Source organism: Pogona vitticeps, chromosome 6, assembly GCF_051106095.1.
Source record: "Pogona vitticeps strain Pit_001003342236 chromosome 6, PviZW2.1, whole genome shotgun sequence".
NCBI lineage: Eukaryota > Metazoa > Chordata > Lepidosauria > Squamata > Agamidae > Pogona > Pogona vitticeps.
The window spans coordinates 94,547,615-94,565,972 of record NC_135788.1 but is presented as its reverse complement, the minus strand read 5'-3'; the positions used below and the strand labels follow the sequence as shown (position 1 = coordinate 94,565,972).

Sequence of the window (18,358 nt, the reverse complement as noted above, 5' to 3'; positions counted from 1 at the left end):
CCCTATACTTTCAATAGTGCTTTCATTCAGCTAGTGTTGAGCGTCACATGCCTGACATTTCATTGCCCATGAAATATGGACAGCTGTCCTACTAACTAGGTCTGGCAAACAGAATTTTCAAAAATCTGTACTTGACCAGATCTGTGTAGGAGGGAGGGGGAAGGGTGTGTGTTTGGTTCCATGTGCTTGCATATGTATGTATATGTCATGTACACCTGAAGAATGCTTCCATCACAATACTTCCAACAATCCCCGTTTTTCAAATAATATCTATTTGTTTCCAGCCTGGAGCACGGGGGGGGGGGGGGGAGGAGAGCAAGAGGTCCAGGCACAAGAAAGGTCATAGAGATTGTGAAAGGAAAGAGAAAACAAATGGGCTGATCAGAAGTAACATTCAGGATAGGGGACATGGATATAAAAGCCATAAGAAATCAGAGAGAAGATTCAGACACACAAAGGTGGTGGTGGATTCCAATGCTAAATGTTATTAAATATGTAAACAAGGACAGGAAACTGCTAGAGGATGTAATTTAGCCTTTAAAATTCAATGGACTCAATTCACTCTGCTGTTACAGACAATCACAGACTAAGAATACTCTTGGAAGGCTTTTTCCAGAATGTATCCTAAAGCTTTTGTAAACATTGCACAACTTGCAGCCATGTCCTTATCTCTTGGCAACAAACAGAGGGCAGGACTAGCCTTGTAGCTTGATGATAACCTTGCCATGAGAGGAGAGAATCCTGACAGAAAAGCTGGAGGCATGTGGTAGCACATTTGTCAAGGTGAACATATAGCCTCAAGACAAAATGTTAAAGAAAAGCAGTTTTTAAAAGGTACTGCTCCTTCAGAGTAAGTGCAGGGAGGTAGGAGGGAGAGCTGTGATCTGGCCTCAGCTGACATCAAAGGTACTGTCCAAAAGGCACTCAACACAGTAGCAGAACAGATTTTTAACTTCACTCCAAATGACCCAGAACAGCAGGACTGGGTAGGTGAGAGCAATTATGACTCCCCATGATTTTCCAATGATTGCTATAGGGACATTTGCCAATAAGAGCTCTCCGGAATCAGGCTGAAGATCTATCTACTTCAAAACAGCTCATACAACAGTCACCCAGTTGCCTCTGGGAAGCCTGCCAGCAGGACATGAAGGCAACTAAACCCTCTGTCTGGCATTCCCCAGCAAATGAAATACAGAAGCAAACTGTTTAAGGATACTCAAAGTGATAGACTGTCATACTATTCAGTGTCTCCTGATGAACCCCATTGATTTATCGAATCTCATTTTAAAGCTGTCCCATCTGGCAGCTATCCCTACATCCTATGGCAGGTGTTCCACCATTTTACTATGTACTGTGTGGAGAAGTACATCCTTTTATCTATCTTAAATCTCTCCCTCCCACCCGCCCCCATTCACTGGATGACTCCAAGTTTTAACACAATGGGGCAGGGAGAAGCATGCCACCCTGTCTGTTTTCTCTAGACCATTATTATTTCATACACCTCTACCTTGTCTTTCCTTCACTTTTTCCTAGGCCACAGAACCTATGAAATGGTAACTTTTCCTCCTAAGGGAAGCTGCCCTACTGCCCTGAACGCTTTGGCTGCCTCTTTCTGATGATTCCACCAGAAGGAGCATGCATGCTGAAATAACACAATATTATTGTTCCTGGGAAGGGAATCCTGTCTGGCACAGTCCTCTGAGAGTAGACTATTTGTGAGCATTTGAAATCAGCAAACAATATGAAATCAATTCAACATCAGTCAAGCCTTCACAGCATGACCTCAGACCGAATAGACTGTGTTTGCCCTGGAGACACATATCTGCCTCTGTAGCCTTCAACAAGTTGCTTTCAGATTTTCTGCCAGTGCAAAGTGCATAGAATATGTGATCCTCCAGCTCAGTGAGCAAACTTGGGGAGAGGCCAAGAGTATCTTATTGTGCTGAGCTTTGAGAGAAAATATCTGGGAATGAATATTCCTTTGGAGAAGTCCAGAAGAGCAAAGAGCAGAGCAGCTCTCTGGTTCAAATCGTACCCAATGATTCCACTTTCAAATGAACACAGAATAATCTGTGCAGCAATGGCTAGTGGCAGTAACACTGAGAGAGGGGAGAATCTGGATTCAGAACAGATTTCTTCTGCCCAAAACCTTACTTGATGGGGTGTGTCTGTGTTAGAGTAGTGCTCCCCAACCTTGGGCCTCCAGATGTCCTTGGACTTCAACTCCCAGAAATCCTGGCCAGCAGAGGTGGCGGTGAAGGCTTCTGGGAGTTGTAGTTGAAGAACATCTGGAGGCCCAAGGTTGGGGACCACTGTGTTAGAGGGTGAGTGGTACATCCTAAATACACAGAGTGTCCCAAGCTTCTGGTGTTTAGTTGGAATCAGCAGACATGAAATTGCAAGAACAGATCTGAACTGTAAGGACTGCACCAGTAGTTTGGGAAAGAATAGCTTTCAGCTCAGCAGCAGCACTTAACTTCATCTATCAGTCCCCTATACTCAGTTCCTCTTGCCTTACACCTGAATGGCTACAGATTGCCAGAAGAAGCTTTCGTTCTGCCATTTGCTTGCTGACAGATGAAGAAGCACTCCAACTATTGGAGCAAAATCCAAAAGCAGTCGTCTCTTGTATATCCACCATGTGACAGTGCCTCCATTTTTAAAAGGAAATCCAAAGTTGCTTGCCAGACACTACTGTCAGCACCAGAGTAGGGACAGGAGAGCACGATGGTGGTAGAAACAGAAACTGGAACCTTCCTCCCCAAGGAAAATCACTTCCCCTACAAACATATATGGGAGAAATCTGTAATGCTGTGTTAAAATAGTCTGCTTTATTGACTAGAAGATATAAAAATAGTGCTTATAAGGAGATGTTCTACCCAACTGTTCAGCTAGGTGAGAGGTCAAGCTTGCAGGGAGGAGAGAAGACAGAAGTGGTAAATTTTCTCAGCATATCCAGAAGTCTCCCATCAGAGCATCCCTTCTTCTGTGAAGCCAGCAAGGAAACATGCTCCCATTTCCCAATCAAAGTGGGTGTATACGTATGTGTTTTGTTACCATTATTTCAGTGTTTTTTTTTAATTCTGCCCTTTGCAACTCTTTAAAACAAAACAACACCCTCAACAATTTGCTGAATCTGTTGTCTTATGTGCCAGGAAGCTGGAACCAACTTATAGAGATCACAACAGGGCTTTCAAGGTGAGATATTTAAGGAGTGGTTTTATCAGTCCTCCCCGACTCCTCTGCCCCAGTGAAGATCCATGGCCAAGTGGGGATTCAAGCCCAGGTCTCCTGAATCCTAGTCAATCACCCCATCCATTACACCCCACTGTTCCAAGGCTTGTGCCTGGGGTACAGATCAGCACTATGGTGCTCTGAATGGGAAGTTCGTTGGTACATCAGATGATCCTCACTGGAAGTGTGTGATACCTAGGAACAAAACACTGGACATGCCGACAGCTTACGGCACTAGATGCCAGAAGCCAAGAAGTTAGCAACTATCTTGCAACAAGACAAAAGACTGAGATGGGGCCCGGGATGGTGGTGGAGCTGGCGGGGAAGGCATTAAAATGGCTCCAGAGGGTTTCCGTCAACCCAGGGAAACCTGGCAGGAGCAGGCTTCAGGGCCTGGGGGGTTAAACAGAAGCAGCACTGCCACAAAACCAATGCCTCTTGCACGGAACACCACAGATATGCATGCACACAGGAAACATAGGCCAAATGCAGGCACACATGCGCAAACACACACACACACACACACACACATACATACACACAGACAGCCCATTTTTCCTGGGCGCAGCTGAGCGAAGAACATTCATACACAGAAAGATTACAAAAAGACGATCCTTCAGATAAGGCCCTCTCTCCTCCGCTGCTCAGCCCCATCTCTCCTCCCAGACTTCCAGAGGCTTCTTGGCAAAGAACGGCAGTGTGGCTTGAACTCTGGGAGGAGAGGAGGAGGGAATGGCTCCCAATACAAATCAAATGGTAGCTTAGCAGACGGAGGTGGCAGTGTGTCCAAGAGGCAGAAGGCCTAAGGCAAGCCTCTCAACAGAGCAGATGGGGGGAAAACCAAGCTATAACACTCCACTGCCATTTTTTTTTTTTTGGCGTACATGGGTGACGGGAAAGAGGGCAACCTACTGCCTCTCAGGCATGTCCCCTCCCACACCATCTCAGCTAAAGCAAGGCAAGCCTGCCTTACAATGGGGAGAGGAAAGTCACATCTGCCACAGTTAACTGCACTCCTGGATGGCAGCGCCCTCCCATATTTCACAGTCTTGGCATGGTCTCTCTAGGGAAGGTTAAAAGGGCAGGGTCAAGACTGCGCATGTGAGATCCATTGGCTGTCCATAGGGCGACGCAGCAGTTCCTCCACATGTCGGGCCACATCCATTGACTCATCCAAATCAAAGTCTCCTTCTGGGTCCAGCACAGAATCAGGGCTGAGAAAGAGGGAGAAAAAGAGACTTTGAATCTCAACTGGTCTCTAAGCAAAAGCCCCCTCTTTCTCTCTTTGCATTATAAGAAGTAATTTTCTGGGCTCCTGCCTCTGACACTGATGTCCAAAATGGAGAATCTTACTGTACTTGATAAGACATAATAAGAGCTTCTGTAAAGGGACTGCAGGGCTGTTCTAAATGGTACACAAGTTCATTTAAAAAGACCAAGTTCTGCACTGACTTTTCCCCTGCCTTTCTGTTTCTTTTGTTTATCTTTTACTCTGTTGAAATGTTGGTTTATCTTCTCCCAGGACTTTTTCCTAGGCTAAAATTAGCCCAATGGTGCTTTCAATGGCAAGTTTCATTTCTGCCTCCGAGGCTCATCGCTGGAAGCCTTTAATCAGCACTTTAGTTGGCTTTAAAATTAACTTTAACCAAGAGTCTTAATCAAGGAAAGGCTTTCCTTATTTCCCCAAAACGTTTCTTTAAAAGAAACAAACAAAACCGGACATTCAGTAGCATTTTTTTAAAAAGAGTATTTCTGATTAAGCCTTCCTTATGTGAAGGTCCACACAGTTGCAAAACTATCACTTGTGTTTTTAGGTCTTCACAATGTTTATGTTAAATCCTGCATTTCTGGATTTTGGTCTTTCCCAAGGTAACTGAGGGAAGATTTCTTAGCAAGGGGGCTCAGAAACTCTCCATGAAGCTGGACATACCAAGGCATTGCACAAAGTTGCATCTTGACTGGGGGGAGTCTATCAATTCCTTTAATGCACACTCTTATAAAGAAACAGCCTGCCAGGATGGAAAGAACTCCTTCCTCCCAGTTCACTATTGGAGAACTTTAAAACTCAGTTCACCCCTCTCTCTCAATGCAAGATGGTACAACTTTATTTCTGTCTCATGCATTAGCAGTAATGAATAAGTGGTAGGAATCAAAAGTATCAGTGCAATGAGATTTCTGGCATGTTTTTTTCTACATCAGTCCTCAGACAGCCTAGTCCAATCATCTTTGGGTTAAGGTAACAGGAAATGGAGAACTCTTGGTTCAGACCTAGAGAATGGGAGCTTGGACTTTGGAAGTTAAACAAATCATAGAATCACAAAATAATTGAGTTGGAAGGGGCCTATAAGGCCATCAAGTCCAACCCCCAGATATGTGACAGATGGCTGTCCAAGTTTCTTATCAAAGGGTTTGCTTAAGACACACGTGGGCAGCATGTGGCCCTGAGATCCGTTTGGTGTGGTTTACTATGGAAGCCCAATTCCTCAAATGCTCAGCAAACATGCTTCCCAGCTGAAGTCAGCAGGATTGTGATGGGGAGGAGGGGTGTGGCCAGATACTATCCTCTCCACGTAAATCAGGCTCTTGACTGTGCTTGGCAAACTGCAAGGTAAATGGGGAGGACACAGCATGTTGAGGGACATTCCCATTCTCTCTTTCCTCTGCCTAAATCATGTTCCCTGCAGCCGAGGAAGTAACTGCTTGGTGATCATAATTTATGGGGAGGGTGGTGGACACTCAGAACCCCACCTGTCACCTTCTTCATTTAATTATGTCCCCAGTGATTTGTGCGGGGAAAAGATGAGAAGTGTTCTGGTGAATATGCTCCTTATATGTTTCTTGCATAAATCAACTGGGGGCATGATGTGATCTCAACATGCAGGAGAGAGAAACTGAAACCTTTCTCACCCATCCACCCATACTCAGTTTGGGTCTTTCCAGGATCTGACCAAGATTTCCATCCTATGCTATTCCCACAATTGATGCATGGCCCCAACCCACTGCCCAAGGACATGCAGCCCTTAAAGGCAAGAATGTTTTTTGGCTTAAGAGCAGATGAGGAGCAGTGAGTGGAAGGTTACGGTCAGAGATGACAGCCTTTTGGCAAAACAGCTATAATGGATGGGAAACCTGCTGTAGAAAATACATTTATGCATTGCTTCATTAAGTCACGTCACCAGCACAGCAATAATCAAGAGGATAGAGAGAAACCTGAACTTACTGTAAGAGTAGCTTAGCTTATCAAGCTGATAACATCCTGACTTGGCCAGACAAACTATTTGTGCCATTCAGCACATAGCACTGCCTGTTGGAAGGAGGTAGCTAGCTGCTGTCTTATTTCCCTCCTGGTCAGTTTCAACATAAGGAAGCTAAGCTATAAAGAGTCTTGGTTGCCTTGTTCAAGGAAGGGAGGCTTAGTCATCCATGCATCTCCTGGCCTCAAGGATCATGTCCAGCTGGATGAAGGGAGGGGTCTGGCTCCCTAGGATTTGAGGGTGTCTATGTGTTTCCTTTTGCTATACTGTAGTATGCTGAATTTTTATCAACCACCTATACAAAAAAAATTCAGGCACCAATGATTTTCTGTCCTCATCAGGTCTCGAAGAATGTAAGTTCACTGGGGTCCTTGATGATTCAAAAGCCCCAATTAGAATAGAAGCTGAGCCTGCTCCAATAGTAAAGAACGTCCATTACTTACTTCTGTGGATACATGTTGTAATGGGATGGAGGGCACACAGCTGGGGATGAAGCTTGCTCCATGTAGGTTGCCCCACTACCTGCAGAGTCACCTGATGTGGTTGCAAACCTGTAACAGATGGGGCAAATTAGAATAGGGTCTCCAAGGCTCAGAGATAATCCTTTCGTCTGGCCTCCTGAATCCAGCATGACAGCACTTGATGTAGGCAAGTGAGAACTACTTTCTTTCTGCCATGGCTTAAAAAGACCCAGAACGCTCAGCAGCCAGCAGGAGGAGGATGCAAATTTAGCAAACAAAAGTACAGTGGTGCCCCGCTTGACGACAACCCCGCTTGATGACAAAATTGCTTAACGATGAGTTTTGTGATCGCAAAGCGATGGTTCCTATAGGGGAAATCCGCTTTACTTCAGTTAGGTGCCTGCTTCGCGAACCATTTGTTCTCAAAACAATGTTTTCCCGGTTCCGCAAAATGGCTTCCCTTTGCAAAATGGCTTCCCTCCCTTTGCAAAATGGCTGTTTTCCGGAGCCCTGCTTCGGAAGACAGCAATTTTAAACAGCTGATCGCCGGTTCTCTATGGGCGATCTTCGCTGGACGATGAGGCATTTCCCCATTGGAACACATTAACCGGTTTTCAATGCATTCCAACTGAGGGTTTTTTTTCGCTTGATGATGATTTTACTTAACAGCGATTTTCCTGGAACAGATTATCATCATCAAACAGGGCACCACTGTAGTAGTAATTGTATACTAATGGGTTTATGTCCTCCTCTTGCAGCCATCCAATAGCAAAGACTATTTATATGAGGGACCTCATTTCGTCCTGTACCATCTGAAAGACATTTTATGGAGTGTCCCTGGCTCCTTAATTTCGTTCACGTGCTGCATTTTCAGAAACTCTTTGACTATAAACAAAACAAGCCAATGCTCTCTCTCCCACCATAGCTGGAAGCAGAAAGACACAAAAATGCAAAAACAGACCAACTGCAATGGGTGTGTGGAGGTGGGGTAGGATGGCCAGAACCCCTCAACCATGTTATCTTCTGTCTCTTTTCTCACTCATTTCTCCTCCATCTGGGAGGAGTCCAACATGGACCCCCAAATCCTTCCAGGTTGGGAGATGCACCAGCATCACTCACCATATCTGAAAAGTGAGCAGCTGGCAGAACTCCTAGTTGCAATGCAAAATTCTCAAAAAGGAGTTGAAAAAGTTGATAGCCTAACTGAAGAGATTTCTAAAGCAAAGTGTGCTGCTCATATACCACCCCATAGTGCTTAAAGCACTCACTGGGTGGTTTACAATTTAATTATGCAGGTTACACATTCCTCCCATAACCCAGCAAGCTGGGTATTCAATTTACCAACCTTGGAAAAATGGAAGGCTGAGTGAACCTTGAGCTGGCTATCTGGAATTGAACCTGCGTCATGCATAAAGTTTTGGCTGCAGTACTGCAGTTTAACCACTACATCACAAACCTGTACAATCTCCCAACCATAATTATGTGTCCCCATCCTTGAGACAAAGTAAACCCATCATCATTATATTTATGTTCTTTGGCACTCACTCTGGCACAACTTGCTTGATCTGTGGCTTCACATATCCATCTACTGCCTTTGCTGTAAGACAAGAAAGGGAGGAAGCATAGAATTATTGCATAGGGGAATCCTCTGACTCCACAAACTCTGCACAGGCGTCCTGTGCTGCTGTTCTGTTCTCTCTGGGTCAAACCCCTTTAGCCAACAGAGGAAGCAAAGTTACATCATTTGCTACTACCCTTTACACTAAAGATGGCTTGTATCTGTTTTGGATACATCCACAAATCTGTTCTTTCTTACCAATGCATTAATCTGCAAATCCTTTTTTTTTTTTGCATGCAAGTTCATATGTAAGTATCCTACTGCCTAAACATGAGAAGAAAGGCAGACATGCAAGCATCTTCTCTGCTCTACTGGGATCTACATCATGCGCCTGTTAATCACAGTGGTTGTGAGATAGGTTGGAGAACTGGTTGTGCTCCAAGAAGCCTGCTTTCAGAGAGAGAGAGAGAGAGAGAGAGAGAGAGAGAGAGAGTGTGTGTGTGTGTGTATATACTTATTTTATTAATTCTGTGCTCTGTTTTTAGGCAGTAGCATACTGAATCAATTTTCTTACAAATCAAGCTTTTATAACTGCATCTATCCTACAGTATATACTGCTAAAATCTATTTTGATAAATGCATTCTCTGCACAAAATTTCAAGAAATGCAAAACGGAAAGGACTGCTATGCTTTAATCTGCAGAGGAGGACAAGGATCCGGTCTATTTACTTTGGAATAAAGCAGACTATTTACTTTGGAATAAAGCAGACATCTCACCTGTTTCAAAACTTTTACATTTTCTTGAAACTTTGAGATTTGTTGAGAACAGTTTCTATTCAGATAATTAAAAATAACTTGTTCTCTCCCAGTAATAAAGAAAAACAAAGCCATAATTCTTTAAAGATAACATTTTCACTGGTGACTTCGACTCTTTGGAACCTACACCATTCTAATCTAATGATATCCCATTTTTATTTTAGTTCTCTCTTTGACATCTTCATCAGGGCTCACCTTGGCTTTTTTAATTAATTAGCTAAACCATCTACAAAATGGCAGCATCATTTGCCAGATGATAATCTGGCTCTCAAATTCAATCATCAGTACAACAGCTGAAGCTAAACGTTAATCACTAAAATGGAATTCCAACAGTATTTTGCTTTATGTGTTGTCAGCAATGTAGTTCCTGCATCACTCCCTGTTCTTGGAGTAATTTCTGGTTTATTTTATATATTTTCTCTTACAGCTTAACATTATAATGTTCTCCATAAATTCTGAATGAAAAGGGTTGTACTTACAACATAAGTAGACAAATTAGGTGAATTTCAGATAAAAAAGAATTGTTGCTGAATGTAACTATTGCTTAGGTTCCTCCAACCAAAGTCTGTGGATGTAAGCTGACAGATAAACTGCACATGCCAAATGCTAAAAGATGTCAATGTACATTTAACCCAGAATTTGAAAATGGTATCTTTGGGAATTATAATTCCAAAAATTCGCTGCAGCCATGCTGGCTATGGAATTCTCAGTGTTGAATACAAAAAAAAAAGAGACAAAAAGAAAAAGAAAAAGAAAAAGAAAAAGAAAAAGAAAAAGAAAAAGAAAAAGAAAGAAAGAAAGAAAGAAAGAAAGAAAGAAAGAAAGAAAGAAAGAAAGAAAGAAAGAAAGAAAGAAAGAAAGAAAGAAAGAAAGAAAGAAAAGGTAATGTTTCCAAGCTCTGGAACAGAACAGACACAGCCAAAGCAAATATACTTTCTTGGTGCTTCAAACCTACCAAGGACAGGCATATAGTATTTAGAGAAGACCTCTTCCTTGGGCCTATCAGGATACACAAAATGGAGGTATGGGAGGTCCCCAAGACGGTCTGCCAGGGAACGGATGGAGAAGTCACGAGTGGTGAAGGGCATCAGGTTCCAGAACATTCTGTCAGCTATCAGAAAAAGAAGAAGGAGGAGGAGGAGAAGAGTATCATAACACAGCAATGAGAAACTAGCAACTCTGCAACCAGGTGCAACTATAGACAAATTTGTAAAGAAATTTAAAACTCCTGTAAATGTAAGTATTAAGGGTTACTTTACAATTACTACAAACAATACTGCTGGAGCAAAATGATGTAGTATATTTAGCTTCACAAATGGGAATATAAAGAAAGGGAAGAAAAACTGAAACTAGTCATTAAACTAATAATCTGAGCCAGAAGAGTTTAACAAATGCAGAGCACATAAAATGTAGTACAATAAATGTTAGATAACTTTCATCTAAGTCCTGCCTATTTACTCCCAGAACTCCTGGGAATTAGTATCTTATTTCTACATCATTTCATTTTCCTTAATTTTCTACACGGTTTCTGTTTAACTGAAGTAATGAATAAATGCCTTCATGCAGAGCTTTATAATTTATGACTGTACTATAAGAAACATACAACATCCTTGCAAGTTAAGCAATGTTTTCAGGAAGGAGGCCCCAAACCTCAGCAACAACTAAGGAACAGCTTTGCTCTATTTATGTTAAAACATCTTCTAACTACAGCCATTTCTTAAAAAAATTCTGATCCCACGTTCCCTGGGAAGTCAAGAGCAAAAATGGAACATTTGTTCTGATGGAAAAAGGAACTCACTGTTATCAAACTTCCAGGCAACTGTGATACCACCAATCTCTGAGTCACTGAATCTTAGAAGGAAGGTTCCATCAGGTTTGTTGATTAACAAATCATGGGCTTGTTGCTTGTTGACAAAACCCAGAATAGCCCTGGAGGGGGTGTAGAAAGGAGAGAAGTCAGGGTACAAAGTGTTAAGGGAGGAGAAGTAAACTAACTCAGCAATAAGGGGGCGTATCTCACCCGTCATTCCAGTGAGGCTTCAAGTGTTTTTTGAGGACCTCCATCACTCCATCAAACCACTGCCAGAATGTGTAATTTCTCCCTGGAAGGTTCTCCTAGTTAGTTGAAAAGAAGTGAATCTCACTTTGAGGTCCTGCAAAATCAACTATGTATGTCCTTTGATCCTATGCTGAACAATTTACAAAAAAGCAAGGACTCACTAACCAAGAGTAATCAACTTTTTTCTTCTCACGTAGAATTCCATGAATGAACTTACTTGTAATGAAGTCCACAAGTAAGTTCATTAAGCATCCTTTAAGCAGAATTGTTTCTAGATCCCAACTGGCTAGCCACAGTGTTTTAATCTATGTTACAAACATACTTGTGCTGAAGAAGCTGTGTATCTGATTCAGGGAGAACTCAAATGCTGATACTGCAAACAAGAATTCCTGCTTCTGGAAGATTTATGATCAGCCAAAAATGTGTCTTTACAGACATATTGTCCACATGGTCACTTCTTCAAAAGCACATTTTAAAGAGCCTGGCTGAAAGGCAGCAGGTTCCAAGCATCTTGAGAGCCACTGCAGTGGATAAGCTCTGCAATTCGAAACCCAGAGTTTAAATCTCACTCCATAACCTTGCTAGGGCAGGCCAATAATTATGACTAGCCCTTTCATCTGTAAAATGTTGGGAATGGCTGTTCTAGTGGCTGACCAATCCCTGACTGGTGCATCCTCTTACCCTGTTGAACTGAGCCCAGGAGACAAGCATGCTGTTGTAGTCTTCTAGGTGGCTGTTGTTACTGTTGAAAAGTTTCTGGGCCAGGAAGAGAAGATTCTCCTTCGTGAGTCCTCGGCTACTCTGGACTTCAGACTTGAACTTCATGTTGAGGGCTTCACAGAGTTGTGACCACGTCACCTTGTCAGGCACAGCAAATGGCACTCGGCCTGGCTCTGCAAAAGCATTGTCCCACAGCACTGTGGCAGTTGCATTGTTGTCCTGGCTGCCGTGCACAATCACGACCACAGGCAGAGATAACGTCTTCACCTGGAAGACCAGCTCATTACCACCTACACTGAACTGGGACTCAAAGAGGATTGTGAACTTCTCCTCAGTCACCGATTCAGCACCACGTCGATCTGAGCGCTTGATCCGCTTCAAAGACTGCAAAGGTGTGGGATGAGGAAGGAAGGAACAGAAAGGGGAAAAAAAGGAAGTATATGCTATAAAGGGCCTAGAAGCAAAATATAATACTTTGAAGGGAAGGAGGAGAAAACTTTATGCCTTATATCACTATACAGTGCAGTAGATTTGCAGACAAATTTAGTGTAATTTTGAGTAATTCTGGTGCAGATTTTGGCATTTTCATTACAGATTCTAGCACCTGAGGAAGACATGTAATATTTATTTATTTATTTATTTATTTATTTATTTATTTATTTATTTATTTACTTACTTACTTACTTACTTACTTACTTACTTACTTACTTACTTACTTAGATTTATTTTATTAAATCTAATAAAATAAAATACTGATGAAAGGTACAGAAATTAAGATAAAGGGATGAAAGAAGAAATGCAAGATGCTTCCCTTGCAACTTTGTAAGTCATCAAAAGTTCTATCTAGCCCTGTATCTTTAGAAGATGATTCCTGACCACTATACATGGCTAAACCTTTTTTAAAAAATCAATGAAGTAGTAAAGTGGTGCCCTGCATAGCAACGTTAATCCGTTTCGGATTAATCGTCGCTATGCAAAAACATCGCTAAACGGATCAAAAAAACCCATAGGAACGCATTAAACTTCGTTTAATGCGTTCCTATGGGGCCCCAAACTCACAGTTCAGCGAAGTTCCTCCATAGCGCCGCCATTTTCGCCCCCTCGGTAAGCGAGGGCATGGCGCGAAAATGGTTGCAGCGGCCATTTTGGGCGTCTGGCGGCCATTTTGGAACCGCCGATCAGCTGTTTAAAAAACATCGCAATGCGAAGATCTGTAAGCGAAACGCTTACCGATCATCGCAATGCTATGTTTTGCCATTGAAAACATCGCAATGCGATCGCATTAGCGATGTGAAAAAACAGATCGCTATGCAGATTCATCGGTAAACAGTGCGCTCATTAAGCGAGGCACCGCTGTATTAGAAACATGTCTTTTAGTAGGAAACGTAATAGCAGGATAGCGATCTGGAAGGAGAGTGGAAATTAACATAGGCATCTCTCTCACCATGTTGCGGAAATGAGCACTCAGGGTTCCAGTCGCCTGGTGATATTCCATTACACAGCAGTTGTTCAGTATATCACCACTGCTCTCACTGTCAAAACAAAGCAACTGCAGTTAGAAAAAACATGTTGGAGTACCAAAGGGAATATACTACTTCTATGTTTTGAACATGGGCTTTTCAGCAATGGGAGTTCATTTGGTGGAGACTCTGGTTCAGTTCTCATGCATAAACAGAAGCTCATTTTATTGACTAATACCATGCTAACTATTATAATAAAATGCACATACACAAACATATACATTATACATACATTTATAATACTGAATAGGATAAAAACTATGTTGTCAATTTTTCTTCTGTAATCCCTTAGAGTAACCTTGCTGTCATGACATTAAATGTTCACCAACATTCCAACTTCTCAAGAAAAAGCTTATTTGAACAAAACACACAAAGTGTTGTTGCTTTTTTCAGTTCTGCTAATGTCCTAATTTGCTTTTAGTTGGGCTTTTGAATGACAGTTGAGTATTTATGGATGTGCTAAATTGGGATTTTTTCAAAATTTATGCTGTGCAATTGGCAAAGGCCTTTGCACATACACAATAAAGGTATAGCAATCTGATTGTAACACTACACAAAAGTTCTGCTTGACTTCTGCCAGGGGCTGTGACAGCAACAGTTGTTATGTGCTGGCAAGCTGGAACCGACTTATAGCAACCGAACCATTCTTTAAACATCTCACTTCCAAGGTAAGTGAGATGTTAAAGGAATGGTTTTACCAGTTCCAGACCCCCAGTGGGGATACACACCCAGGCCTTCTGAATCCTAGTCTGTCACTCTATCCACTACACACCATGCTGGGTATCCCAACTTGTGTTCTAGCCCAGTGTTTTTTTACTCCGTAAGAGGGAATGTGAGTATGAGAGTTTAAACCTGTAAGTGCATTACAGTAGGTTCTGTTTTTTCCTTTTAACAAGGCAAAAGCTCTGCATGACACTGCGTGTGTCTATCCAATTTTTCAGTCTGCCAGATCATGCCACTTCCCTGCCACACATGGTATTTGTCAGCCCCACATACTTTCGGGTGCTCTCATTCTTCAACAAGGCTTTGGCCTGCTGCTCGCTGATGATGGTGGCCTTCACCTGTGGGGGGTTCATGTGCACATTCAGCTTTCCACCGACCAACAGCCGTACTGTGGCTGCAAATTTGGTCTGGGTCTTCAGCACCTGGGGAGGTTGCTTTTCAATGATGAAGGTGCTGAAGGGAGAGAGAGAGAGAAATAAAAAGAGACTTTATGTACAGAGGCAGAAGACAGTCAAGAAAATCCTTGATATAAATAATTCAGTTAATTAGCAAGCTCTCCTTTATGGCTATGAAAGGTGTTTAACTTTAGAGTGTGGGAACAGCAATGGGGACCACTACATAGGGGGAAAAAAAGGCTCACAGACAAGATTTTGTAAGTAAGTAAGTAGCTCGCACCACAAAAAGAAACCTCCTCTGATACCTTCCTGCTTTTTAATACATGGGTATGCTATGGGCAAAGCTATCTTACAGCTCTAAATAAACCACTAATGCCACGGCTCTTCCCAGAAGGCTCGCCTATCTGTCTGCAAACAATGCCTGGCCCACAATATCACCATAATTACCTTGTGACGAGGGCAGAAATAATGTCTGTGACAGTGGCATTGAGGTTGGCCAGCATTTCCTCAATGGGCCCTGGGATAGGTAACTGCTGGCACAGGTGTTCGGCACGACGCACTTGCTGGCGGTTCTGACAGATGATCTCAGCCAGCTTCTCACACCTTGGAGGGGAAAAAATTAATGGGTGGAAGTGGAAAGAAGAAAAGAAGCGACAGAAGAATGAGGCCAATCCAGGCAACACTTCCTGAGCAGAAGCGTGAGTGAGGATAGGGACTCAAAATGTATTCACACTAAATTCTGCAGAGAATAACTAAGGCTGGGTTGAGTTTTCAATCCCCTATGTAGAAGTAGATTCGAGCATATTGGCATGCAAAGCAGACAGTAATTCAGCCATATTGGGGATGTGATATATCAGTCTTTGGGAAGAATTGTCAGCACCTGGACAATTCATATTCACCATCCAGAATAGCACAGGAGACTTCACTAATCCCTCGTTTGTCCACAGTCTTTTGTCTGCCACAACTTACCAAGCCTGCAGGCCATCCAAAGGGCCCTCAGGGGGTCCGCCATTTCCTGCCAGCTGCTGTCGCCTTTTCCACTGAATCAGCTCATCATCTAGGATGATTGTCTGCTGCTTGCGGAGCAGTGCCAATGTTTCCTGGTGCTTTTCAGCAAGCTCCTGAGCAGGAGAAAGAAAAGGAGTGAAAATGCACACAGGCCCAATGAGCAGAAACAGAGTGCTGGGGAAAGATCAAAGCAAGGAAGAAGGGTTAGAATTGGAAATGGTTATACGTACCACACGGTACTGCTGCAGCGTCTGTGCTTCGCGGTGTAGCCAAGCTTCCAATGATGCCTTCTTCTGCTGCAAAGTGGGTTCCCGAGCCATGCGCTCCTGGGGGTTTAGCTGGGATAGCTGAGTAAGTTGGGCTAGGAAGAGATAAGAAAATTACCCACCTGACCCATCTTGGCCATTTCAAAATGAGGGGCCTCATTCTGATCCCTGTCTCCTCAGGTGCTTATCAGTGTCCTCAGAAAGATCACTTTGGGAACACAGGAATGTTTTACAAGTCACACTACCTAGTCCAGGATTTTCAACTCTATGCTGACTCGCAATAGTTTTACAAGATTTCCAAGAGAAGATTTTATATTCTCATCTAGTGGTGATGGGGACTTTCTGTATGTGCAAATCATGTGCTCTGCCAGTGAGCTACATATGACCCTTCCTCAGGTTCAGTCAACCCTGGTGTGCATGCCAGCCCGCAGGAGTGACATACTAGTTCTGCTTGCTTTCCAGTTGCATACCTTGTAAACGAAGGCTTTCTTGGTACTGGATGATGAAATATTCCTGCGTCTGTTGAAGCTTCTTCAGCTGGTTCTCAGTCTCCTGAGTGACCAAACGAAGTTCCTCAAAAGTCTGGTTGATCTGCAGGTGCTTCTGAGACAAGGCATCAGCCAGACTGCTAGCTGGGGATGGGCTCTGCAGACACAGGTGGCAAACAGGAAGAGAAAAAGTATCTGGATAACACTGTCCACATGCAGGAACAATGGACAAGCAACAGCCTTTGCCAGACCTACATATACCTACAGGTGGGACACAATTCATATAGAAGGTATCAGAGCCTGAAATATTACTTTTTAAGAATCATTTCTTCCTGGTAATACAACAATTAGCAAGTGACCCATTCTCATTACTCATTACAATGTAAAAAAGAGAAAGGGGAGTGAATGCATTATTCAATGCATCATTTGTTTCTATTTTGCTTTTAAACCTTAGATAAGAGAATGGCACAAATCTTGGAAAATTCCATTTAGAATCTCTCTTAAAATGCCTTTAAAGATATCTAGGAAAATGTAACTATAAACTTGTTTATCAGATACAACAAAATAAAAAAATAAAGAAAGAAGATAAAGCTGTTGTGGCACCTTAAAAAGTAGCTACTACGTTTTAATGTGAGCTTTCATGGTCAAGTCCACTTTCAGTCTGAGACCTCCTGTAACAGCAGAGACTCACTTGTGTTCTGGGAAGCTGTCTAACAATGGCTAGATTTTATCTTAAAGGAAGCACCCCATAGCTCCTTTGTAACTGGTGATGCAAATGCCCAAGGCTGCAGTAAAATACTTTCTCCTGCCCAACATGTCCATCTTATGGCCATCTCTCTTATTCAGCATGGTGCTGTAGTGCCCCTTTGTCCTGGTCTGAGAGGCTTCCACAGTCTTCATCATCATCTTAGAACTGCAGAACTGGGACCTTATGGATCATCAAGACCAGCCCCTGCCAAGAGGCACAGTGGGAGACTTAACTCCAATCCTCTGGCTCCGCAGCCAGATACCTAAACCACTGAGCACTAAAGCAGCTCACAATATGATTGAATATGTTTGTGGATGCTTGAGGAGAAATGTAGCCTCTGTCATGGATTTTGTACAAGTGTTCCAGGCATCTCAAGGTGGGTGGCGAAGTAGATGGCATATCCTATGGTTCCTTCACCTGATCAAGCAAAGACAGCAATATACCAATGTGAACAGGAGAAGCAGCATCCTTATTTATCTCATCATAAACTGGATCAGATTTGGGTGGAGGTGACCTTTGAACCTCCAACTGAAGAGACTTTGTCACTGAAGCTAGTTTTTAGGGAACTCACAGGCAAAGGAAGGATAACAACAAGGGAGACAACAACAACAAAAAGCATGATTTTCAAGGTTTTTGACGTGTAAAATAAAAGGACAGCTCCAGTGAATGTTCCTAGAAATTTCCCCATCTGCAACTAAAAGAAACTAGGGATAACCACTAGTCGCAGGGACAAGTGCAGTAAAGAGACTATTCTAATAGTTCTCTCTTTAACCACTAGAATGTTCTGGCAAGTGTTGCGTAGGCACAAAAACATCCACATGTGTGATTCACAGAGATCACAAAGAAGAAATAATAACTTATTGCAGATAAATATGTTGCACACTGCTTCCTAGCTCTGAGCAGGATGCATATAACCTATCCTAAGGCTATATCTCACTTACATCTGTGGCCTCTCGTACCAGGCGCTGCTCATGGTAGAGGATGTGCCGGATGCAGCGCACCAGCTCCAAAGGACAGTGTTCATAGGTATTCTGTAGAGAAAGGGAGAACAATCACCCTAGGATTTTGCAGAAGAAAAAGTAGGAAACAGGTGTTAGTGATCCTACCA

At 42.8% G+C, this 18,358-nt stretch overlaps 1 protein-coding gene across 12 annotated transcripts in view; it reads right to left on the bottom strand.

Moving 5' to 3' along the window:
- Window positions 1-2,809: 2,809 nt before the first annotated feature.
- The window catches only part of LOC110074911 (signal transducer and activator of transcription 5B), an 81,542-nt gene continuing 65,993 nt past the window's right edge, over window positions 2,810-18,358 (bottom strand). For all 12 annotated transcript variants that reach the window (XM_073004285.2, XM_020785656.3, XM_020785655.3 and 9 more), the window contains 14 exons: window positions 18,192-18,281; window positions 16,485-16,659; window positions 15,979-16,109; window positions 15,710-15,861; window positions 15,188-15,343; window positions 14,619-14,798; window positions 13,547-13,634; window positions 12,064-12,486; window positions 11,344-11,438; window positions 11,122-11,252; window positions 10,279-10,434; window positions 8,495-8,546; window positions 6,932-7,039; window positions 2,810-4,448 (listed from right to left, as the gene is read on the bottom strand). In XM_073004285.2, coding sequence (XP_072860386.1) covers window positions 4,322-4,448; window positions 6,932-7,039; window positions 8,495-8,546; window positions 10,279-10,434; window positions 11,122-11,252; window positions 11,344-11,438; window positions 12,064-12,486; window positions 13,547-13,634; window positions 14,619-14,798; window positions 15,188-15,343; window positions 15,710-15,861; window positions 15,979-16,109; window positions 16,485-16,659; window positions 18,192-18,281 — 2,064 coding nt within the window. In that variant the 3' untranslated portion in view covers window positions 2,810-4,321. The remainder of the gene's footprint in view (window positions 4,449-6,931; window positions 7,040-8,494; window positions 8,547-10,278; window positions 10,435-11,121; window positions 11,253-11,343; window positions 11,439-12,063; window positions 12,487-13,546; window positions 13,635-14,618; window positions 14,799-15,187; window positions 15,344-15,709; window positions 15,862-15,978; window positions 16,110-16,484; window positions 16,660-18,191; window positions 18,282-18,358) is intronic.